The 26,652-nt window shown below is 39.3% G+C and overlaps 1 protein-coding gene across 1 annotated transcript in view; it reads left to right on the forward strand.

The window, feature by feature from the left end:
• LOC113009954 (guanine nucleotide-binding protein G(olf) subunit alpha) overlaps nucleotides 1-26,652 on the forward strand; it is a 51,877-nt gene that overhangs the window by 14,846 nt on the left and 10,379 nt on the right. Inside the window, exon 5 of the mRNA XM_026148654.2 lies at nucleotides 8,942-9,039. Within this exon, the coding sequence (XP_026004439.1) occupies nucleotides 8,942-9,039 (98 nt within the window). The remainder of the gene's footprint in view (nucleotides 1-8,941; nucleotides 9,040-26,652) is intronic.

A 26,652-nucleotide genomic window follows, 5' to 3' on the forward strand; every position in this document is an offset into this window, starting at 1 on the left:
CACACACACCTTCATAACTACCCTATGGGTAAGGGCATAGTGTTTACTATGCAGGATATGAACTTAAGTATGGAAATGATAACTAGTCGGAGCACATCTTTTCAGTGTGCGATCAGCCATTCGATAACACGAGGTCATGTGTTGGAAATGTAGATAATGTTTTACATAATTCTCAAAGTGTTCCTTGTTTGACACTGGGTGTGCAGTGCCACAGAACAGGAATAACAAACTGATACAGAGCTACAGATACACAGAGGGACGTTTTGAATTTTATTATTGTTAATTCAGGTTAACAGGAGCGAGAAAGCACTGACATGCTATTTCAGGGGAATCGAGTGCAGTTTATGTTTCAGCTGCTCAGCTTTGTGTTTTAACCAGTGGTGTGAAATTTCAGGAACCACAGTTCCAGAGGGTCTTTAGGAATTTTTAAAGATTTTTAAAAAGAAAAGTAAGGTCATGAAATGTCTTAAAGTTTTATATTTACTTGTCAGAGGTTTTCAGTTTACATATGCCCTGATCCAACTTTCTATACTTCCACTTCCGATTTGATACCTTGGCTTTGAGTATCTGCCGATATAAGTCGGATATAAGCTGTGATCCTCACTTTAAGGAAGAATTTGGGAATCGTAAGGCAAAATCAGGCTACACAACATTTTCTAATTTAACCTTTATTTAAACAGGAAGTCCCTTAAAGATTAAAATCTATTTTTCCATGGAGGCCTGACCGAGAACGCATACCATTACAAGGTTTCTAATGTTTCTAAAATAAAATAGAACAGACGTGGGAAAATTTTAAAGCAAATTGGAAACGAATTACATAATAGAAAGCCTAGTTAGGGAACCTTTATTAGAGGTTTAAACTCTAAAAGTTTACTTACTCTGTGTGCTGCTCTTCCAAATTCTGAAAAAAAAACCCTGGATACTCTGGGGTGGAAGGATGTAGAGGAGCTGCAGATGCATTCAGGAATTGAAATATACTGCATTGGTATGTATTAGTGAAATAATAAATAACATGACTGAGATAAACACAGTGAAACATTAATAAATGTGTAGCTGTTAGCCGTCCTTTGCTGTATCCTGATTTCAGCTCAAAGTTAGATTCAAGCAAAATCATGCTAGTTTCTCCCTTTCCTGTGTATTTGGGGAGCTTACAGGAAACTGCTTAAGTGAAATAATGCTATTCAAATTGAGCAAAGTTGACTTTAAGCTCTGTCAAAAGCTTCCCAAAAGGTTTTGAACTACACCAGTCCTTGGAACTGGCACGGCGTGTCACCTGATTCACATTTCTCTAATCAGAATTTTTTTTTTCTTTTCTTTTCTTTTCTTTTTTTAAATTATCTTGGATTGACAAACAATGAGAGGAGGAGAAGAAGAAGCTAGACAGACGAGGAAATGTAGAAATAGTAAAAGAATATGGCTCCAATTTTTGAGTTTTGAAATGGTTTCAAGATGTGCTCAGAAACTTTAACTTTAGACGACGGGATTTAAGACAATCAAGTTCCAGATAATGACTAGAAGAGTATCAACCCTCTGCTGATATTTGGAAAACTTTGTTGCCAGTAGAGTCTTTTATCTTTGCAGTTCCTTCTGGTCCAAAGACTAGTGACACTGGGCATGATGAACCACCCACAGTGTTATTGTTAAGAATAAGTTAAGGCAACTCTTCACGCGATAGACGGTCAGTTGTTATACAAAGAGATAAAACTACATCACACCGCTAGAGTTGGTATTGTTCTCCTGTGGAACTGGTATCCATTTGTCCTTATTAAGAAGTCTTAAAATTGATTCCTATTTCTGTATGCATTCCTGTATCTTTAGACCCAAGTGGCGCTGTTAATTTTAGGAGTAAACAAATTGCTCACTTCGAGCTTCTCCCCTGTAAACTTTTACTGCTGTTCTCGATCCTTGTACAGTTTCAGCTTCTAAAAATGTTGCCAGTTATATGGAGAAATAAGACAAGATGGACATAAGTTTATTTGTGGGTTTGATCTCTCTTGGCTGTGTGTTTTTACAATGAATTTCTGATAAGGTTTCATTGCTAATGTTGAAGCTATCTGGAATAAGATGCTCTTTTTTTGGATCTTGCAACTGTGCTAAGCTCAGACATTACAAGAATAACCATTAAAGGCATTTGGGGCCCACAGTGAGAGTGCCTGCAGTAGTCTTGGTGTTGTGTTGTGTGAGGGCCGGGGCCGTGGGGAGAGTCGGCGTTGAGTTCCCAGGCCCGGCCAGGCCAAAGGGAACAACATGGCTCTGTTTGGAGCGTCTGTGCTTGTCATCGGTCTCAGGCTTCACTTGTGCCGTCAGTGTCACCACTACATTGTCACTTAGTGCCACTAGGCGTGATATCTAATACAGCAGTGCAGGAACACGGCCAATCGGCAACCTGTGGCTTTCATCTGTTGGCGCCGGTTTGAAACGTGGAAGCATATTTTTGGACAGATGATGTCATGTTTTGTGTTGTGGAGAAGTGGTACACAATAACCTTTGACTTCTTACATTTCTCTTAATTAATAAGTAAAGCTGTGATGGCTAAAAAAAATAACATGCACCAAATGATGTCCCCTTCCCTGTAAACTACTTTAATTCCCATTAACCTGAAAATGTGCTTATTTCAAACTTAGTTTTCTCCAGATCGTTTAATCTTTTCCAACTTCCTCTCTGTTATTTGGGAATCTCAGACCTGCTGACATGCTGGTAAAAAGCGACCCGTTTCCAATTTGTGTTGTGCACTGTAAACCAAAATGCCACCAAAATTCCATTTGTCTTTTAATCATTGACACTTGACACTATGGGCTGGGTCCATATGACTTTTTTGTTGTTGTTTTGGTTTGTTTATCAAGTAATACAGTTAAATTAACTGGGTTTTATATATTGATATCATTGTCAGGGCGTAGACGGAAGATTTTCGCAGTTGCGACTGTATTAGGCGACAAGCCTCAGAGCTGTGGTCGCATTGTGTCACGATCTGTTGAACGTATTGCTGGTGGAAATTTTGACGTTGCTTCTGTTAACCAATGGATATCATCCTGTATGGTTTTTGCATGTTGATGTAAAACTGAGAGACATTTTTATTTATGCCATATTTCAGTGGACATGCTCAGCTCTCGTGCCCTTTACTCTTAATAATCAAAGCAGGAGGGAAAACTTTTTCCCACTGTAGCCCTGGATAACAGTAGACCCATGGAAAGGAAAGCACGGATACAAACGGTCATCTATGCAAATGGAAACAAATGTCACTGCGGTGGCAACGTTAGCCATTTGACAGTGTCTGTCAGCTGAAGTGAAGCAAATTCAAATGAGCCCCGGTCTCTATTTAGCACTGTGTAGTTTTATTTCTGTTAGACATATTTGAAATATATTAATGTTACTTATTTACACCCTGATGGATCAAGCCTCCAAAATGCTACTTTATATCTTGCAGTCTTAAAGGTGAACCTTATTGTTCTTTAAGCTGGAGCAGAGTTACTGTACGGATGCACGGTTCATATCTTTTGCCTCGGTTCAACTTGTGGAACACTGTCAGTGAGTGTGTAACATGATTTAATATCATCTTATATCGGTTTACAGGCCAAACCTGTGATTATTCCTCCTGTAAGTAATTGGAACTGCTTTGTGCTTAACTTTTTCCCCATTACAGACATCAAGGGCAGTTTCCGTTGTAGTTATCTTTATAGTGGAACATGGGAAGTCCTTGAAGTTTTTCCAGTTCATCACTTGAGGATCCTTACAGAGAGGCAAAAGGTGGCCTGGAGGCCTTCTCTTATGTTTTTTTTTCATCTTATATAAATAACAATAAAAAACTTTATTTACATAGCTACTGTTTTAGGACGTCATGTTATTAAGTTCCTCACAGGACCAGCAAAACAAAGCAAACTCTGCTCAGTTGTAATAGTTACTAATTGGAAACCTATAATAACAGAATTTGCAAAATTTAGGGAATAAAACAAAGTGCAAAAGGGAAATTAAAAGTCAAGTTGAGAAGAGGTATCAGATAAAAGCATGGGTTAAGATATGACTTAAAGGAGGTGACTGACTCCAACAACCTGATTTCCTTGGGTAGGTTGTTACAGAACCTTTGGGCCGGGATTGCAAACGCTCCATATATCATTTAGTTTAGAGCCGGGCCCTGGAAAATGAAGAACAGTCTTGAACAGTTGTTCACTTTTTTTTTTTTGGCTAAATTTGTCTGCACTCAACCCATCAAAGTCAGGCCTCTCTGAGCACAGTTATCTAACACTGATATACCAAGATTCAATAAATGTGGTGACAATGGCTGACTGAGGAGCCAACTGGTTGTCTGGCTGGCTATGTATGGAAGGATTTGAGGTTATTAGGCTTTTGACCTGTAATGGCTATCTATAAAGTAACCCAAATGAATTTAAGTGTTCGACGGAAGATGCAAGCCATTTGCTTTACAACTTTATTTTGATGAGTTAAGTGAAATGTAGGCCATTTTGTTCTTGGTCTTCCTGACCTGTATGACAGATTACATCACAAAAACTTTATTAACATTGAGAGGCTGAGAAATGATCAGTATCTTGAGGCTGGCGATAGAGTGGGGGGGTGGAAATGGCGTGGGAGGAAGAGCATAGGAAAGGGTTAAAAAACTTGTGTTTTAGCAGATTCCCTCCTGGTCTCTTTCTGTGTTATCAGTTCCTCTGTAGGGCACTGTAGCACACACTGCATTTATTCAAAGACCCAGTGTCACACGCCTCTGTGGAAAAGAGCCCTAAGGACCATATTTTTTTTTCTTTTCTCCTTTCCTTCTTATTGCCCCTTCCACCCCTCATCCTCCCTCCATCAAGCTTCAGCACTCACCAGCCTTTTTGAGCCTTTCTTTAGGGTCTCAGACCCCTTAATGTTTCTTCTATGAGACCTGTACCAGCACTAGTGTTGTCTTACTGATACTGGTTCAGTTGGGGGTTGAATTTCGACTGAAACCGAGGTGAACGCAAACACAGACCAGAAAGCAAATATGGCTGCTTTTTTTTTTTTTTTTTTTTTTTTGTTCAAGAGGTAAACTGTGTGCTGCAGGAAGCAGATCCACAGTTGTGCAATGTGTTATGTTGCATATTTTGATAGAACAGCTAACAGCTTGGCATGAAAAGTCTATCAAAGGCACAAGTGAGGAAAAACCTTAAATGTAAGGCCATATATAACAAAAGGACTGGATCAGTCTTTTTTTTTTTTCTTTTTTTTTTACCCTCCCACTCCATGTTTAACTGAATCACCGGATCTGCCGAGAGGAGATCTCCCGGAGCATGTGATCATTTATCAGCCTCCCTTCTCCCTTTCTCTCTCCCCCTCTCTCTCTGGTTTGGGGCTACTTTAACCCTCTCTCCAGTCACAGCGAAGAGCCAGTGCTGAGCGCAGAGAGTCATGTGGTGCCTCCATGCTAGAGTAGGAGCCCATTTCAAAGACATGTGGACAAGCAGCGAATAGGAATATTAGCCGAATCACCTCTGTCTAGATTGAACAGAGACTCCTGGAAAGTGTCTTAGTCATTGATGAGTTTCTCTCATTAGCTGAAGTACTGAAACTACGCATTTACAGCATAGATGGATGGATTTCATTCACCAGAAGTGCAGGTTATATTTATGTACTTTAGAGGATCTACACTAAGTTTTTAGAAATTCCTGGATAAACATGGATCAAGGAATTGAATGGGAAAGCAAAATTGCGTACATGCAAGACGTATGTTCTCATGTTGCTTTTAGATTTAGATTGGCGGGAGGACATAGATAACGTCAGACAGACTTAATGAAATGGAGAGAGACATAACAGTTAAGTTCACTCTGACCCTCTCTTCTCTTTAAACGTCATCTTGTAGTTTTGTAATTTAAACATGAAAACTTAAGATACCACAGCAGTCCTTACAGAGTGACAGTAGGGGCTGAACTGTATAGTCTCTATTGTGACAGTGAGTGTAAACCCCCCCCCCCCCCCCCCCCCGCCAATATAACATCTAATCTCTTAATTGACTAATACAGATGGTGTTTGTTAGCATTTTAGTTTACAACTTTGTCCTTTCTGTTGCAACAGGTTGTAAAATGGAACATAAAGCTAGGGATTTTCTTGGCTTACAACAGACTTTCGGGGGGGTGCATGTGCTCAAAGACTCTTACCTTACTTTTCATTTTTATAGCCATTTTTATTTATATATATATATATATATATATATATATATATATATATATATATATATATATATATATATATATATATATATATATATATATATATATATATATATATATATATATATATATATATATACATACATACATACATACATACATACACACACACACACACACACACACACACACACACACACACACACACACACACACACACACACACACAGGGTGGAAAAGAGAAAACCAAACCTGGAAGCATGGATATGAATATATGGTGCATATCTTTGTATAGGTGTGATTCAGATCTAACAAACTAGGAGACCTGCTGTTTTCATCATGTCCAGTAGTTATGTAGGAAATGTTGTTGAGTGAGAAATTCTTTTCTGCTCCTGCATTTTGAGGTAACTGTCTCCAGCTATGGAAGAAAAGTATTTGGTCTGGGTGAAGTGTGTGTGTGTACTGTGTATATGTAACTTTCAGTTTAGTGATTTGTGTGATTTAGTATGTTTTTCTTGATAGATGTTTATACAAAGTGGTTATTTTAAAGGAAAAAAGTTTTTTGTTTTTTGTTTTCATGCCAAAAAGTGTCTGCAGTGTCCTGCTTTAAATTTCCAGGTGTAATGTCATGCGTCATGTCATTGAAGCCCTGACTTTGAATGCAAAGTGCAATAACATTGGAAGACACGATGATCAGTGAATACACTTAGCCAGCAGCATCCCCGCTCTCATTGCGCAGAATTAGCTTGATGGCTACGTGAAAGCTTCTCCAGGAAGTCGTATTGTTTTGTTGGTGGTGCCAAGTGGAATGAAATGAACTCTCACACCTCAAATATGCAGCTGGAGTCAGATGGTGTGGGTTTTTAACAGTTAATTAATACCAATGAAATGGTAATGAAATGATTTACAGTAAATGATTGCATCAATCCAATATTATTTCAATTTTAATTCTACCCTCCAATGTCATAAATTGTCACTTCATGCCCCTACAGTGACACAGCAGTGTTCGGACTAGATTGGACTTCCAATATCTGAATCATCATTCTTCTTTTTTTTTCTTCTTTTTATTAAATTGTTCTCTCAGGTCTTGTCCATTAGGGGAGAACTAAAACATATCAGAAGGTATTTAGATGACCTACTTACCTTACATTACCTTACAGCACCAAAGTGAAAAGGGTTAAAGATAGGGTTGGGCTTTTGCTACGTGTAGCAGTAGAAACCGATTCTAAGAAATCTGTTTTTGGCGCAAAGCTAAAGGTCGTGAATGTATTTGTTGTTAGTGGACACGGAGAGCTGTGGACACCCGCAACGTGTTGTTGTTGTTGTTCTTATGTGCTTTCATGTTTGCTGAGAGAATGTTGTTCTTGCAAACTGGAGGTTACGCAAAGGTATCCCAACAGGTATCCCAAAGCTAGGCTAAATACGTTTCAAGTCAGGAAATAACATGCTTGGGTTGTAGCATGACTAGAAAAAGTTGTATTTTCAGAAATAACATGAGAACGTTTGGAAAATGTCATAATACACAGGATAGAATTGCAACCTCTTTCTATTTTTTTATATAAAGAAAGAGAAAAATGTATGTGTCAGGACATGATATACAAATAAAAAACTTATTTGGTCCTTTACAAGTTCTAAAATTATTTAAACAAAACCTCAGGTAAACAATGACACATAATATATTAAACTGTCTTATTATTTATTTAACTGAGCAAAAATGCAGAAACCATGAGTGAAAAACTAAGTCCGCCCCATGATTCAATTACTCGTTGAACCACCTTTATTAGCAATTAACTTTTTTCATAATTTTCCACGTGATGCTACTACTAGATGCTACTTTTGGATTTGAGTCAGGTTAAGTTTTAGACTTCAGGCCATTGCGACGCTTTGATTCTTGTTTTGTGGGCAATTTGGATCATTATCCTGTTGCATGGTGCAGTTTTAGCCCAGCTTTAGCTCCAGCTGTCAGATGGATCGTCACTGTTTCACTCAATCACTATAAGGTGACCAGGTCCTGCAGCTGAAAAAAACAGCCTCAAATCATCACTCCCCCGCCACTGTGGTTGACAACTGGTATGAGGTGTTAGTGTTGATATTCTGTTTGGTTTTCGCTGTGCACTACGGCCAAGGCTCTCCACTTCGGTCTCATCGGTTCTTTGGTTTGTTCAGATGCAAATTTACAAACCTAGGCCACGGTGCCATGTTCTTTTTAGAGAGAAGAGGCTTTCACCAGGTATCCTTTCCAAACAAGCTATACTTGTTCAGTCTTTTTCTAATTCTACTGTCATGAACTTTAACATTTAACATGCTTCTTTCTGGGACGTCCACTCCTGGGGAGATTGGCAACTTGTGCGTAATCTTTCTCCCTGGGAAGGATTATATTTTTGAAAATGGACTTGCAACCCTTCCTGGATTGCTGGGCAGCATCCTTAAATGCTTGAGACCACGAAAAAGCCAAAACGTTTGCTTGTGTTTGTTTGTTGCTCACAATTAATAGTCATAAGTTAATCAAGTGCATTTGATTAGCAGCACCTGGCTGCTACTCACTCTCTTAATTCCTATAGACACAGTGAGGGTGCACGTAGTTTTTCCAACACTGCTCTTTCATTTATGTCTTGGTTTTTATTAAATGAATAATATTTAATATGTCATGTTTTGTACCTATTTATAAGACTTGTTGAAGACCAGATGAACTAAAAGAGATTGTACTTTCTTTTTCATATGACTGTACATGTACTTGTATATAAATGTTTTTCTTGATGTGTTTTTGTTGCTTTTAAAACTTTTTTTTTAATCCCTCTCAGGAGTTCTTTGATCACGCAAAGAAGCTGTGGGACGACGAAGGAGTGAAAGCATGCTTTGAGAGGTCCAATGAATACCAGCTCATCGACTGTGCACAATAGTGAGTTCAAACCTTCATAATACATTTTACGGAGTTCACTTCATGAACACATGCTTTTATGTACTTGGTGGTTTGTGCTGCTATAAATGGGAAGGATAAAGGACCTGGTTTGTTTTTCATCCTGCAAATTATAATCTCTGCTTCATCTACCCCCTTGGTTTTTTGGGCTGTTTTTTTTTTTTTTTTTTTTTTTTTCTCCCCCCCCCTGTCGCCTTTGAGGTGAAAGCTCTGCAGTGTCTGTTGGTGTCATGTCGTATATGAATGTGGCTAAGATATGTTTACTCTGGGTGTGGCAAATTGAGCAAGAGCTGTAGCTGTCCATTGGAAAATTTAGCATATCTCTCCTCATATCAGTGTTTGGCTTTTCTCCATGGCAATATGCAAAGCCTGGTCTGACCTGTATTAAAATGCCCCAGTGTTAAATTTATTGAAGCTGTTCTATTGAAAACTGTAATTAGGTAATGATGGTGTAATCTTGCAGTTCGGGGGTGTCAAACTCAGTTTAGCACATAAACCACATAAAGTTAAATTTGGTCTTGGCTAGACGGCTGTTTCCTGCAATCTATAACTGATTAAATGCCTCTAAATCAGTTCTTTCTTTTTGGTATTAAGTAGCGTAGCTGAAACTTTCTGAGGGTCTTCTGTTTTGATTGCTATCGTTGTTGTTATTGTGGTGGTGATTGTTGTTATTGTTGCAAAACTGATGTACAGCCTGAGATGTGCAGTTTTGAGAAACATAATCGTAAAGAAATACTTATGTAGAAAATCAAAGAAACCTGTTGGTGGGCTTTGGCTTAACTGTGCTCTAAGAAACATATTAGTTGGCAGCTCTTTCACATAATTAAAAAAAGGTGAGAATTTCTCTTAACTTGGGGAAAAAACAAAGTAAAAAAAACAAACAGGAATTTTGTTATTGAATGGAATAATAACAGTAAAAAAAATGCCTAATTTTTTTTCATTCCTTGGTTTTGTATGGCTGGCTATCTATAATGTCAATGATGTAGACATGAAAGGAACAGTTTGGGCTCTCATGAAGTGATCCTCCAAATACTGTCCAGCATATAGGTCTTGTTTAATAGCAACTTTTACAATTTGCCAATCCATTAGATGGGCCAGATTAGTCCCTTTGTTAGGCCACTATCCCTGCTCTAGTTAAAGCTAGTATTTTTCAACTGTTTAAGTAAGACAAACATCTACCTTCGGGTTGGTTCACTAAATAACAGTGTAAAGTGTAGCAGCTACGATCTTAGTCCAGCTGAACTGTAGATGTAGTAAGTACTGATACTGCAGTGTGCAGGGTGCTGAAACTGATGTCACTTTGAGGAGAGTCCCGGATTGTTTTTACGGCTCCTAAAGCACTTTGGGCCACCATAGGGAGCTGGTTGTACACTAGGAAGGGCCCCTCTGTTCCCTGTAAAAGGAAGTTTGGATATGCAAAAGGATTCACTGATTACAGTGCTCTCTTTCTGCTTCTCCTCTGACTCACCTCTGGAGTCACATGTAAATATGAGGATATGTACATGCTGTGGGCTCAGGAGTCCCCTCCCATCCCAAAGGTTGGCTCCCTTTATCTCTGAGGGTTCGATCAAAGCGAGGTCATTATAGTAAACTAAAGTAAAACTGCAAACTAAATCTAGGTGTGGTAAAACATTGGCAGTTAACTGACCCCCCCCCCCCCCCCCCAAAAAAAAAACAAAACAAAACAAACCAAACAAACAAAAAGAAAACAAACAAAAAAAACCTAGACTTGGGGGGGGGAAAAATAAATAAATAGATAAATGAACTTACAAAGTGAATTAATATAAAATGTAGAGGAAGTGTTCTTAGGATGTCTTTACAGTGGTGTGGTAATGTCACATCTATTACAATTTTCTTAAATACCTGTCCCTTAAAATATATATTTATAATTGAAAAGACTAAAACTAACAAAAACTGGAAGAAGCAAGCCCACTCTGGAAACTAACTGAAGCCAAACTGAATTCAAAGCTAAAACGCATTAGAAGATACAAAACTAATAACTCGAGGTCACAAGCAGGCTACATCAGTGACTGGTGTGTTCATATGTTTGGAGTGTAGAGAGAGTTTTTAATTTTCCCCTAAATATCTTCTGTTCCTCGAACATTAATGTAACTTTTGTTGTTGTTCCCCTGCCTGTGAGGAGCGTCCATAGAAAGAAGAGAAAAAGTCAGGTGATGGTTAGAGAGTCACATGAATCTGTAAGGTGGAGCTGTTACAGTCCACACGGCCTGTGTTTGTCTTTGCTGCTCTGAGTCAGTCTGCGTGTTGTAGGGCAGCGCAAAAAAGAAAGAAAGAAAAGAGCATGTTGTGTTTATTTTAGTCCATATCCCAGTGTCATGGTGACATCATTTAATATCGTGGTACCATAAACATTTCAGATCTTTGTTAGTTCCTCGTCACAAATGCTGCAAATGCTTCTGAATGTTGAAATCTCCAGGAATATTGTCATAGCTGAAACCACTGAGGCTTGCAGCTAGCCCGAGTGCTGATAATACAGCTGTCCTGTGACATGAGCAAACATTAACACAGTAAAATGAAGACAATGAAAAGCATACAGTGTTTCAGTGCTTCATGTGTGACTTCTCTGTTGTGTGTATTGATTTTGAACTTGGTTGCTATGCCTTTTTCTGTCCTACATCTACTGTTTTGAATGAGGGGGGGGAATACTGCCAAATGATTGAAGTCAGATTTTTTTTCCCTCTCTATTTTCATCCTCCTCCTCCACAAAAATATCATTCATTCTTTCTGCTCTCCTCTGCCTGTCATTTTATCCTCCTATCTCTGCCTCTCTGCTCCTGTTTGGGCAGTTATACAATAATGTTTGGTCAAGGAATCATCATCGGGGCGCCCCTCTAGCACGTGCCCCATGTACCGAAGGCTGCAGCGGTATGGGTTTGAGTACGCCCCAGGCCAATTTGCTGTGTTATATTCCCCATCTCTCGCCCCCGCTTTACTTTTTTTTTTTTTTTCTCTATCACAAAATAAAATCTTTAGAATAAACATTACCTTATTTGTTAAACTTAAAGCTTTGTGACTTTTCATCTCGGAATGTTTTTTCTTTGAAAGATAAAGTTGTGTAATAATCTAACTGTGGTGCTGTAAATTTATTTGACATAAACAGAAATATTAAATCTTAAAAAAAAATGAATGGTCTAACCATTTTGATAACTGCTAGGCTTTTTGCACCATGTTCCTAAATCTTGCTTTTCAGCAGAAACCTCACAGTATCCCTGTGTTGCCTGAGCCGTGTGTTTTGATTGAAGGCTGGAAATTGTCAGACTCCACAGCCTCTCGCTTACTTCCTCTCGGTTCTAACCTCTGTATGAACTCTCATAGATACTCTGTCCTACATGGCAACAGACATGTATGTGTAAAGGTCCACACATATACACATGCACACCTATTGTTGTTATGACCACGAACTGTTCTGAGTAACCATCCTGGAAGTTGTGGCAGACTGCTTCAGCTGCCAACTGGGTTAAAAGAAAGGGAGCATAGGTCCTTCTGTTGGAGACTGGGTGTATTAAATCAAATGTTTGTGTTTTGATATCAGTATTTTTTTTATTTTTTTGTGAATGTCTCTTGTTGTTTAGGCTTTGCTTTTTAAAGGTCCCATAATCTACCACTTTATTGTGGTAGATTATGGGACATTATTGTTAGCCTCATATTTTCCCACTATAGATATCTGAACTTTGAGGGTAGCTTTGAATTGAACTGGAATGGCTGCTGGCCCCGCCCCTAGGAAGAGGAATAAGTGACAAAGAAATAGCCAATTTAATTAGTGCAGCGCATTATACAGAGCTGAGACACTTTGGTTTATGTGTAAATACAGTTTCATTCTCAGAACAGGGTTAGATTTTTGCCAGACTACATCGAGATCACGAAATCCGGATTTCAGCGGTGTAGAGCAGCGGCCTGGTAAATGGCTTGCCTCTGTTCGCTCTGTGGTCAAAATATTGGTGGAAATATTGACTCTGATGGCTGCATTAAAGTCAATATTTCACCTTGTTTTGTTGCCTGACACTAGGAAAAGAAAACTATGTGAGAAGAGATTTAATGTGATTTTTGGCTGTGTTAAAATGGAGCGTAGAGTAGAAGTGACACAAACAGATGTAATGGATTAACAGAAACGGAGCGAATTAAGCTGCACTGAAGCACATACACTGGTATGAACACAGAGTGACACACATGCACTCGGTATATAAAGAAAGCTATTTTCTCTTGCGCCCTTGTAACAAGTGGTTGATAGATATGAGAGTTATATGCTGGACGCCCTTCCTGATCAAACCACAAAGTTTCCACAGTTCATGAGGCATACATGGTATCAACCAAAGCTAACAATCATGCTAGCTTCATTAGCCCTGCTCGAATACAACAGGGTTGTCCTGGTGTATCTGATTTCTCTGTGCTGGTGTTGTTTCTGCATTATCATGTTGTTGTGATGTCATAAGTTTGGAATATGCTGGGAAAAGGAAAAAAAGCTCTCTCCTGGAACAGATGGTAACCATTTAAAGTATTTACTTTATTAATCAATTCAATATAACAGGTATATATTCAGGTTAACTTTGCTGTTAGTTAAATTTGGGTTATTTATGTTGTTGTTTTTAACAGTATTAGCTAACTTCTCAGGTAATGCTAACTGGAATCTGAGATAATGTAATTGGTTGGTTGCGGTGTTGATCCTGGACCAACACTGTTGTGATGATGTGGGAACAACTTCGCCACAGGGATATCAGATCATGCGAGTTGTCCTACGATTGTGGGGACATTGCCGTCTAAAGTAATTCACTTGAGTTTTCAGTTCCTCAGATGGCGGGAGAATCTAAACTTGTTTGGTTATTTGCAGGTTTTTCTGCTCATGGTTATTACCTCTGATGTTAGCAGTATACTAAGATTCTCCCTGGAAAACGTCAGCACAAGTTGTATTACAAGCTTGTAACACTCACATAGTATAAAACCGCATTGTCATGACTTTTATTTCAGTTTTATTTCATATCTTACTCTCTTTTTATTTATATTTAAACACCATGCTGATTAGTGGGGCTGTGCTGGTGACTCCTTGATCTTGATAGCAATTAGTTTTGCTAATCAGTCACTATGCACGTTTAGCAAAAAGGAAATAACCTATATGTAGCTCACTTTTTGCGATTTGTGGTTTTGCAACAATGCCACCAGAACACATTTTGGTTAGATTTAGCTAGATGTCATATTTAGATTTTACAAGGGCGGATTATATACTTCTTCTGTTTCATTTGTGTTGTCCTTCACAGACCTTGCACCACTGGCAGATATATTTTTTCCAGCCAGCCTAACGCTGGATGGCCCATCGGACAGAGGCACAGGAAATAAGTACGGGCCGATGGCAGGCGCTTGTTATGCCAAAGAGCATGTCCATATCGATGTTTTTGGAATCCTGTCACCCATCGATCTGGCCTCTGCATTGCACATTTATACGTTTTAAGAGCACAGATATGTGTCTGCCAGCTGATTGATTATAAGCTATTTTCAGCTGCGGCAGGCTGGTTCCATCGCAATGCCTTGGATGTGTCAACGGCAAAATCAAACACTTTTTCACACGCAAATCTGAACTCCCAGGCCTGCTGCTGTGGTGAATGTTCCCACAGCAAATATGACACAAAACATGGCACAAATAATATGTTGAGATTCATCATCATACCAGTGCTAGATGCTGTTTAGGCTGGTATGAAACTCTCTTGTGTTAGTGTGCTTGATGATGATGATGGCTGGGATGTTGGGCTGCAGCAGCCAAACAGGATTGGGCCAGAGGAGAGCTACACTGGATGGTGGTGGTACTGAGTAAATTGGCTGTGAACAAGTTGGGGCTTATTCCTGCAATGAGGATGAGGCCTGAGATGCCTTAGAGGTTTTTTTTTTTTTTTGTTTTTTTTTTAAAATAAATGTACCACAAACTCAGAGCAGCCAACCATGTACTTCCTCTGGTGACTTTGTCTCAACAGGAACACAATAATTTAATGCTAAGATTTGTGTGTACATTATAGTTCACAAATTGAGTTGGGTTTTTGTAATGTCTTATTGTTTCATAGTTTTGTGTTTTTGTTTTGTTTTTTTTCTCTGTTTTCATTTCAGTTTTTTTTTTTTTTTTGTTTGTTTTTTTTTTTTTATTAGTCTGTCTATTTTTTTAGTCTTTTAAATGATCATAATATAATTTTTAGGGGCATGATTTAAGAGATTTAGCGTATGGATTATGAAACAAACAACAGGCAAATGTTCTTTGATCAAATGAAAAGGAATCTGAATCTTTTTTAGATGGTTTAACAGCAACAAAAGATGTAGTTCATAAAGAGGTGGTTTGATATAGGTATAGTTAAGATTTTATGCTTTTTTTTTTTTTTGCTATTTCCGAATTTTAAAATAATATATATATATATATATATATATATATATATATATATATATATATATATATATATATATACACACACACACACACACACACACACACACACACAAGCTTGTTTTTAAGGTCATTAGTGTTTCTTAAACTGAAACTGTTCAGTTGTTATTTATCAAGTACAAAAACAGGAAACAAAAATCCAAATTAGTTGCTAATATAATTGCTAATTAGTTATTGTTATGTGAAAACGCCTGCTTTGACTAAGAATTTTTTATTTATTTATTTTTAATTTAAGCAAGTTTCAAAACTCAACTTCGGGTTCTTAGGTTTAAAACTGGGATTTGAGTTTGTGACTGACATGTGGTGCATGTTTAATCAGGTTAGGATGTTATGTTGTGAAAATGGCCACAGCAGAGGCACACCTAGGATGGGCCAGGTATCCAACTGTCCTGCAGAGTCCCGGAGATCGGGCTTGACTGTGGGTGGATAAGTCTAAGGCTTGACTAGGCTGGGGCTGGGGTTTAGTGCTGGTCACGGGACTCTGCCACCAGCCTGGGGGCCACTGACACAGTCATCTGGGGCTGTAAAGTGCTAATAATGGTTGGCATTGTCAGCCAGCCCCAGCCCCTGAAGGCCCTACAGAAACAGAGGGGCTAGGCTTCACAAACAGTGGCTCTCCTCAATAAGGAGCCTCTTCTGTTCATGGAAGAGCCAGAGAGAGCGATATTTATACACTGGCTGCATGTCACTGCTGCTTTTTTGTGTCACCAATAAGTTGCTTGAATTCTTAATGTTTTAGTTGATCTGATGTACCGCCTATAATGATGAGCCTGAATGACTCTACTTGTGTTTATGTTTCAGTGTAAGAACTTTTATTCTGATCAGTTGTTTTTATCACATAAGAAATATTTGTCCCCCTGGAAGCTGTTAAACCTTCATGGACTCTGTTGATTTGTATGGATTGCTGCTTGCATAAGTTATATTCGGGTTACTTTCACAGTTTAAATTTATGCATCATCTAAGTGGTATGACACTGACACTATGAAGATTTTCTTTCACACGGGATGAAAGCTACGTTACTGATCTCTGTCAGTCAACACAGTCCATGAGGTTTGTGAGTCTGATGATGGCTGTAAGAACATGTCATGCTAAAGGTGCAGCGGTATTTTCTACTTCCAGTCATATGGATTGATGTCAGCCTATCACCAAAAGAGACAACTGTTGGTTTATCTGTGCTGTTGCATCAATTTTGACTTGTATTTTACTTGTAATGTCTGAATTTCTGGCTGAGATGAGTGTTTCTAAAACCTTTTTGCTGATCCAGATACATGTTCCAGGCTTTATTTGTTTTGTGTGTTTTTATATTTTCTTCATTTTTTTTTTTCTAGAGGAATCATCTTTACAAACAATGTAGTAGACTTGTTTTGAGGTTTTTAAGCTTTTCTTTGCACAATCCCACTGATGATGGGTTGGCCATTGCCAATATTAGTCTGATATATTATTGGAGCTCTTCTTTTGACTTGGCTTCAGGAGTTTTGGGCGTTATTAACCTGTCCCGTCATTCAGCGGAGTGGTTTGGGACCTTTGTCAGTGCTGATGACAAACCTAGATAAGCTGGCTGTGTGAGGATTTACAGAACTTCCAGAAACACCAACAGTCTAAAGATTTAAAATCCACATAGTTATGATTACTTTAACAACAGCCAATGAGAGACGCAAGTCTGAAAGAAATGAAAGTTTGAAACGGCAGCCTTGAAACAACAAGCTACTACAACTGTCAGTTGGGCTGTTGAGAAGAGGATTTGTGATATGTGCCAACAACACAACTTCACATACACCGCTAGTCCTGGATTAGCAGTGTTGTTAGGCAGTGGTAAATATTTTTGCCTTTGAGGCTAACGTCAGCTAACGTACTGCTGCTGACAAATATTACTGCGAGTTAACCTCCACCATCCACATTTTTTTCGATTCAGCTTTCTGCCTTTCTTCTCACTGCACAGTGTGGCTAAAGTACAAGAAACTGGATGCATCACAGTTTAAAGTTTTGCTGCCTTTGTGTTTTCAAACTCGTAGCGTGTGCATGTTTCAGATTTGAGACAACTGTAAACTTCTTGTGTGCATGATGCACACTGATATTAATATTTGGTGGGATTTTAAAACCCATGTACTTTAAGTCAGACAGAAATATGAAAATTTTTAAACATATAAACAAACATCAACTATTGGCCTGACTTTAATTTCAAGTACAGTATCAGGCCAGAATTAGACAGAGTTGAATCCCAATGGCACAGTAGTTTTTATTTTGATGGAAAAATAGAGAAGCATTTGTTGGCAGGTAGGAAGTGGACTGGAGGAAGAAATGAATGAGGAAGAGGAACATTTTGGTAGCGTTATGGTGAGAGTTTTTTCTTTTCTTTTTATTTCCCAGCTCTAAAGTTGTAAACAACCAAACAAATGTTCCTCATTATGTTAGATTCAACCACCAAACAGGCCATAGAAACAGCACACCTTGTTGTTCGGGTAAGAACATTTTAAAGGCATTAAAAAAATTACGGCTTTATCTCTTTTTTTTTTTTTTCTTTTTTAAGGCATGAATGCTTGGTAAACAAATTTTAAATGGTTTCAAACAAATTAAAACTCTTCTAGCTCTGTTTTTCATTTACATTATCGCTACATTACTAATTAAAAAAATTAAATACTTTGTACATAAAATGAGTCATGTAAAACCATAATCCAGATTAACAAAAACCTTTGTGTCGCTTGTTAAAATCAGATGACCCTCCTGTCAGCTGACTGAGGAATAATCAAAGGACGCACTATGGAACTGTGTGTGTTTGTGTTTGGCTGTATCTGTGAGTTGAGGGAAAGGAAGGAGTGGTTTTGCACTGAAATGTAGGATCAGATCTGCTGCAACCTCAGTGGGACACCATCTACACAAACCACTGTCCTTAAGGTTGTTAGAGCCCCCTGTGGGACCGAGCCGTTCTCTCTTTTCAGTCGTCTCTTGAGGCCAGAAAGCGATAGCAGAGAGGATGTTGCGGAGCACATGAGAACACATGCCAAGCCTTTTCCCTGAGAGAGAGTGTGTGTATGTGTGTCTGTGTGTTAACCGCTTTTTACTTGAAGATGTTTTAAGTGATGCCCTATGTGTGCCTGAGATTTTAGTTTTCCTCTAACTTAATTGTTTTGTCTATTCGTTGAGTTATAGATTCAAACAGCCAGCCTGGGTGGACATTTGAAAGCGGTTAAGAAAGCCTAAAGCTGCCCTGCGTTGCATGCTACATGCCACAAGATTGGCTACACTGCCAATGTGTTTTTATTTTGTTTCTAGAGACCAGAGGCTCTGACAGCTTCTTTTAGCCTGAGGAGAATCACATTAGAAACACCACTCATTTCCATAGCACCTGATATACATTTTGGCTAAAGTGTCTAACATGTAAATCTGTGTCGTAATGTACAGTATGAAAAAAGTAAATCATCACTATGGCGGTTTTAAGCTCAGTGTAAGCAGTGCTGCAGAGGACGATGAGAACTTATGCTCCACTTAAAGATTTGGGGGGTGGGGAGGCTATAAATAGATTTTTTATTTTTGGGTTAAAATGCACGTCCAGCAGAGAGACAGAGCGAGCCTCGTGAATGGTGGATATCTGTGAGTCTGTTACTGTGTGCGCCGACCACACACATACACAAATACCTTTCTCTCTCTCTCTCTCTCACACACACACGCACACACACACCCCCTGCTGTTGACCAGGAGTGTAAAGGCATAGTCTGCTGGAGGACAGCAGTGGCGCTGCAGGTTCCCTGCTCAGAGATTGTGGAATGGTTGTCCATAGATCCCATCCCCTCCCTCCCTCCCTCCTCCCCCTTTTTTTACTCCTCCTCTCTCCCCCTCGCTCTCTATCGCTCTCTCTTTACTGAGACTCCCCCTCCTCTCTCTCCCCCTATGTCGCTCCCTTTTCTCCCCCCACCCCCCTTAGAGCTTATGTAAACTAGCTGTGGAGCCAGGGCAAGCTGAGGCTATTTTTAGCAGCAGCACTGCAGAGCAGAAACTGGCTAGGGTCACGTGTGCGAAGCCGAATCAAAGGGAGTATCCCGGCAATGCGCTGTAAACAAAGGGAAGGTCAGTAGCAGAAGGTGAGACACAAAACGCCTCTGTGTTGGTTTTGTGTGTTTCTGTATATGTGTGTGTGTGTGTGCGTGCGTGTGAGAGGGAGACTATACACTTCCTGACTATACTTTCTCTTAATGCCCTGACATAAAACAAATCATTGTAAGTGTATGAATGCACTCATATGCTTCCCTGCTTTCTCTGTCTCCCCCTGCCCCACACACACGCACACACCCACACAGCTCAACCATTTCTTTCACTGCTGAGACAGACAGAGGGGAAGCTGAATGGATCAAAGTGAGGTTTGACACGCGAGGATACATTTTGCTGCCTAATCATGACCAGGCCTCCTCATTGGCTCCACACTCTCTCCCAGGCCTAGCAGAGTGAGCTACACACAGACTCTGAGCCATGCAGAATCTACGAGGGGGCACATGACTATGTGTGTTTAGCATGTTTTGTCACACATGGGGATTTCAAACCCTCAGAGCACCACTTCAAGGTTGGCCTCAATGCGTTCAGTAGCATGCAGGGCCAGTTATCAGCGAGTCCAGAGGATAGTTGTGTCCAGCCACACCCAGGCAAAAGGTCTCCCTCCACCTCAGCCACTAGTCAAACAAGCCTCACCTTTCACCTCCTGTGGAACGTGGTCAGAATGGGACACAATGCTATTAATAGAAACCTTTTTATATAGATATTTTTTTTGGTGTCACAGCGGTTTGTTGACAGTTTGAGCTGTAGGGTGTTTTGTCAGGCTGAGCTAAAAGAGGTAGCTTGGAGGCTAACTTAAGTAAACACTTGGTTGGGTGATTTATTGTTGCAGGCATTTGTAACCTGAGATTTTACAGCTTTATTATACTGAAAGTAACCACGTAGACATGGCTATCCCCCCCTCCACCCCCCCACCCGAGTCTAAGAGGGTCATGAAAAGAGAATATGCTACACCAGCGAACATCCGGTTCTTCCTCTTCTTCTTTTCCTGTTGTGGTTTTTCAGTGACTGATACTCTCCACTAAAGCAATATTTATTCAGAAATGTAATTCTTCTGCTGATGTGCTTTCACAGCTGCTACAGGTTACAGATGTACTTACATGTGCATGTTATGAAATAGTCTCCATGTGTGAATACTGGAATATAATGCCCGTACAAAGTAATCAGTTGATTTACATTTCCTTGTTTCATTTTCTCAGTCGTGTGGGTTTTAAGATTCGACTATATATATTTCAGTATTTGGGTGTATTATTAAATATTAGACGTTACTAAAAATTGTTACATTTAAACTTGGTTTAATATTTTCTACTTTACACCTGTATTTGTTATAAAAATGCATCTGGTGCCATTTTACCAGACATGATACATTCACAGAAGATTACTACTAGTAGTTGTAGTGCTGCTGCTTCTGCTGCTGTTGCTGTGACTGAAATGGATGTAGGATTTGTTGACAGAGCTGCAGTTGAGATGTTTTTTTTTTTTTTAAAGAACCATTTCAGATATATTGGTGTCACTGATTTTTATGACTGGTGTTTATTTTCAAATTCACGACTTTGATTAGGTAGACATATTTCAAATATGTTGGCCTAATGAAAAGCAAAGGAGACTTATTGTGCTCTCATCTCATAGAACCCAAGGTGTGCCCAGTGTTTTGTTTTTTTTCTAGGTAGAAAGTTCTGTCTGCCTTGTGGCAGGTATTCACAATTTTATTAAATAGTACATTGAGTAAGGTTTTTTTTCCCCCGCTACTACAATAATCTGTGATACCTGTTTGAGTCCTCTGACCCTGTTTTGCACTTGTTAACTGGGAAAATAATGACACGATGCACTCATCCCACTAATCACAAACACATCAAATCATGTCTCTTCCATTTCCCCTGATCTGCTTGCATCACAGGAATGTGAGGGAACTAATTTGTACGAGGGATGTTCCTGGTGACTAATTTACTAGTCAAAGAACATTAACCAAAATTAAGAAAGTAATCCACAAAAAGATAAAAGTTGAGTGCAGGCTAAACTTTGTCCGCACAATATTTGAGAGTTGTGTGAGACTGCTGAATCACATTTTATTCAGTATTCACTTCAGTCGTTTTCATTGCTGCTGAAATGTGTGGTTAATTGTGGCAAGCTTGGCACACACAGGTGACAGCAGTAGACTTTCTTACCTTGCATGTTGATGTCCACACATCTGTTGGGTTTTATGGAAGTTTTTCTCTGACACAGTCCAGAGACATACTAGATTAAAAAAACCAATAGTAATAATAAAAAACTGCAGAACTGTGCTGGGTTTTGTGGTTCTCTATGCGAGACAGAGGGAGTACTAATGAAATAATGAAATATGAGCTTGTTTTACATGCTAGCATTTCAGCTGCCAACTAGCAAAGGCAGAAACTATTAACCATTCAGGTGAATGATTTAATCTAAAACAATAGCTGGACTAAACTGCTGCGTTTTAAGGTGGTTTGAATTTTTGATTGTGTGAGATGTGTTTATCCCTGTGTATAGCTTAAACAAGGCTGCCTCGGTTTCACCAGTGGTTTGCATTTACCACTTGGTTGTAAAGCATCATTTTCATTTTGATGTGTGTCACCTGGGCCACACCTGTTTCAGTTATTCTTGTGGTTTAATGCCCTGTTGTTGTTGTTTTTTTGTTTTTGTATTTTAAACTTTGCCACAACCAACACTTTGTCTCTGAAGTTCTGCCTGACTTGGTGTGTTCTTTGCATGCATCACACAACATTTTACGTAGCTCCCATTCACTTAAATTGTGGCTGTTGATTTTGGTTGAATGGTTCAAGAAGTTACTTAATACTTTTATCTTGACCTTGATAGAAAATGTCAGGAGATCAAGGAAAGAATTAATAAGGACATGGGAAGAGAGAGCTGCGGTGTGCAGGGAGTCCAACTGCACTCAAAAAGCTTCTTTAATAATGTGATGGTTGATGCCAGTGACATGGTTCTGAAGTATGGTGGTGTACCTCTGAAGATGGACTACAAAAAGTGAATATTTTAAGTTTCAAAGTCCTTCCACTTTGTTTTGTCCACTTTTTAAAAATGTAAATCTACGGCCTGCACACAGCGCAAAATCCTGATAACCACATTTTATTGCTGCAGTATAATATCCATCATTCACAAAACACATCAGCAGGTTATGACATGAAATGGAAAACACACTGTTAACATTTACATGATCTGTGTCTCTTGTCAGCTATGTTGATCGTTTGTTTCTAATGACGGTTGCGAAGTGGGTTGCTATGAATTATGGGATAGCATTAGCTTCTTTCCTTTCATAAAGGATGCTCCAGTGTATCCTCTCCTAAAGCGGGAAATAAATGAAGCATTGAAGGACCTTCCCGGAGTATCTAGAGAATTCGATCCAGCTCTTATTAAGGCTGCCACGCAGATACTTCCTGGTCACTTCACTCTGTAAGCAGATTTGACCATTCATCCAGAACTTGTGGTTGTATTTTACTCGTGAGCATGAGAAGGTGGATTTGGAAAATAATCTAAGCCGTGAGCTCGTGGTGGTCTCCCACCAAACATACAGATGCAGTATACAGTGACACAAATACAGTAATAGAAAGCCAGCGCAGGCCACGGTTCTGCTGTGTGTTGATGTATGAGCGCGTCTGGGAATGGAAGGATACAAGTGCAGCCTGGCTTAGGAAGAGAGGGAGAGAGAGGAGTGGTATGGACTGTCTGGGGTTGCCATGGGAACCCAGCTGCTAAAACCAGGCAGGGTCAGTGTGGAAGAGAGGCTGCATGCAGCGTGAGAGAAGGGATGCCACCCGGAGGCCTGTTTGCAAACTACACAAACATCATACGCACTGAAGTTCAGGCTGAATTCATCTTTAAATAGTAAGAAAGGAAAAAGAATATTAGCTCTGTTTAGTGCAGAGTTTTCTTTCATCCTCTGTCATTATGGATTATTTCCTATCACCCGGTTGTTCAGGCCTGTAGAGCTTAGTTCAGGCTTATGCAATCTGCACTGATACTGTAGACGCCCCTGTCTAATATTAGTCATTGGTTATTGACTTTTGATTAGGGGAAAAGAGGAAAAGCTCATTTTCACTGGGTCACTGGTTTACTTCCAAGCGGAACAACTAATTTGACATAGAGGCTGCTGTTGTTTACAGGCAAGAGATTTGAAACCTGCTCGATAATGTTGATTTAGACTATTTTTACTAGGTTTTCTATTTCTGGCACAGACTCATTCAGTAGCTTACTGACAGCGCATCGATGTCGGGCTTCAATATTATTTAGAGAAACCCATAAGTCAATGGCACAGTGAGAACTGTATTTGGGAGCTCCACATGGGACACAGTTCACTCCCAATGTTCCCACTGTAGCTCCAATTCAGAGGCTGAGACTATTTTAAACAGAGGTAATGTAATGGTCCACACAGACACTAAGCAGAGACAAAAGGGCATTACAGGCTATTTTACATTTTTATACAACACCTTTCAAAACCATGACTTGATGCTGGCCTGGAAGGCGAAATGGAGGCCTTGAGATAAAGCAGGCTCTTTTGTTTACACAAGATTTGGTTTGACTTTCAGGAGTGTCTCCGTTCTTGCTCCTATATTTAGGAAGTACCCACTGAGCCGTTGATGGATTTGTCTAGTTTCAGATCCATCTCCCAAACTGCACAGTGTTCCTGTTTGGATGGATGAGCTGAACCCCCCGGGCTTGGATCTTTCCAGCAGGTGACCGGGATCCTGCACAGCTCCACCTTCGCTGTGTCCCACCGCACGTGGCCCTGCGTGCTGTACCAGCTCAATACATCGGACAGGCCGTGTTATGTGACGAGCTGTGCAGCGCTGCCAGTTTTGTTAGGATACTGGGCGTGTTTTGTAAGAGAAGACAGATGAAGTGTTGAGTGGAAGTTCTTCTTTAAGTTTACAGTTGGTGTGTAGATACTAGTTTAGGTTAGACTTTTTGAAATGAGTACAAGTACAGCTGAAAACATTAGTCTGCTGATATAAATATAATCAAAACTCTTTGGTCATTTTTTAAAAAGAAATCTGCATTACTAAAGTGTTTTCAGCAACAATAACAGAATACGCTGCTTTTTGTTTTTATGAAATTTTTGTAAATTCATGGCATTATGTTTTTGCAAAAAGTCTCTGTCGCCTTATTTGACATAAGTTTATGCATTTTCCTGTTATTTCTAACCATTTCATAAACATGGCTATTATGCTAAAGTAAATTCCGGTAGTTTTCCTTTCCTTTCGAGGGCACACCAAAAATTCCTCAAAGCAGGAAAAACCCCAGCACTGCTAGCTTGAGAAAAAGTAGACACCTGAATTTGTTATCTTTGGCTGTTGGAAATTGTAATCATCTTCTGACATTTTATAGCCGCAGTTGTTAATAGAAGTGGGAAAGTCCTCAGAGAAAGTGGTAATTCATTTAAACACAGTTAAAATGGGAAATACTGAACTGTGAAAAGAGGTTTGAATATTTGATTTTAAAGCAGTAAATGCAAAGACAGTTTGTACTTTGCATGCAAATGGCTGTTTTCAAAGGGCTTAATTACCCATAATGCTCTTGGAAATCAATGCAATGAAAAAAGATGCTGACTACTCATGTTAAGGGGCAAGTTTTGCCTAGTTTTAATGTATGAAAGCATGTGTTTTTTTTTTTTTGTTGCTCAAAACAGACTAAATTGTATGTGGTGACCACAACTAGTCTGCATATAATTCAATTTGTGTTCTCTTAACTGTAAAATTCACAGACTTCTGTTATTTTCAGCCACTTTCTAAGCAACAAATGTATTGAAGCTTGATTAAATTAAGCCCAGCTTAAGAAAAACTGCCTTTCACATTTATTCAGAAAAATATTTGGGGACTTGGATCTATACAACTTGTACACAATACAAAACTGAATTAAATGCACATTACAGATAAAAATACGCACAGTTCAAACAGAAAACATTTAAATGGAGGGTTACCAGTTAGAAACAGTGCAGTGGGTCTGTTGTGTCCAGCAGTGTGTTTTCAGGCGCTGTCACCAGCCAGTTGGAGACTAAAGTGAGAGTCCATTATACTGGCCCGAGCGCTCAAAATATGGAAACTATTGATCGGATCCTCTGAACTGCTAATTAAAGATGGTCCGCTATTTGTAAAAAGTCAACCCAATTATCAAATGAGCACATGAGTCTGGGTTGCTGTGGGTCGGTATGAAGGTTTCCAGTGTGTTGGAGGGGATTTTTTTTTTTTTTTTTTTCAGTATTTATTCCTGTCTTTTGATGTCTTCAATTTTGTTTTGCTTTGGACACGTGCTTTTTTTTTTTTTTTTTCTTCATGCACATAATTAGATTTTAGCACAAATTTAAAAGTGATCTGTTCTATTTTGGTCGTCTCCTCCAGATATCTGGTTTATTTTGGTTGTTTCCTTGTTGTGCCTGTTGCAAGGCAAACATGTACCCGAAGAAGGTGCTGTGGAGCTGGGTGGCCAGTGACTCTGAGCTCTTGGTGGAAACATACCCACCATGAAAATCTTCCCCCTGCACCCTTTTCTGCTCATTGGGCAGCAACATGTTGCCCGGGGCACTTTGCATTAACTGTCCCTCAACATATCGGAGTGCTTGAGTGAAGCTCAGCCTGCGTATGTGCAATAATGCTTGTGTATGTGTTTCATAGAAAGACTAGACAAATGGCATAGAAGAACTAGAGGGGGTGCACTGCTAAGTGAAATGAACGGCTTAGCTATTTAGCGCCATAAAGGGGCTTTTTTTTTTTTTTTTTTTTTTTTTAACCTGACGATAGCACTGTGAAAGCTCATCTCAAGCAGGGACGTGTGATGATGTTGTTTGTGCCGTGGTTTAAGTAGAGTTTTGGGAATTGTTACATCCTCGCTTTAGAAAGTAAACAAAAACGGTAAAGAAAGCTAAAAATTGTTACGATGCCTCTCATTGGTGGGGTCTGACTATATTGAACTTGCTGTGTAGTATATTTCTTATGTCAATCCATATGATTCTGCCCACAACAAAGTTTATACATAGCACACAGGCTGGCCCACAGCACCAGCTCAACACAAAAAGAATAAGAGGGGGACTGTTAGAGCAGATTGTTGGTATTTTTTCTTTTTAACTTTAAATATATATACAGAGAACAAAC

The sequence above is a fragment of the Astatotilapia calliptera genome, chromosome 18, assembly GCF_964374335.1.
Source record: "Astatotilapia calliptera chromosome 18, fAstCal68.1, whole genome shotgun sequence".
Taxonomy (NCBI): Eukaryota; Metazoa; Chordata; class Actinopteri; order Cichliformes; family Cichlidae; genus Astatotilapia; species Astatotilapia calliptera.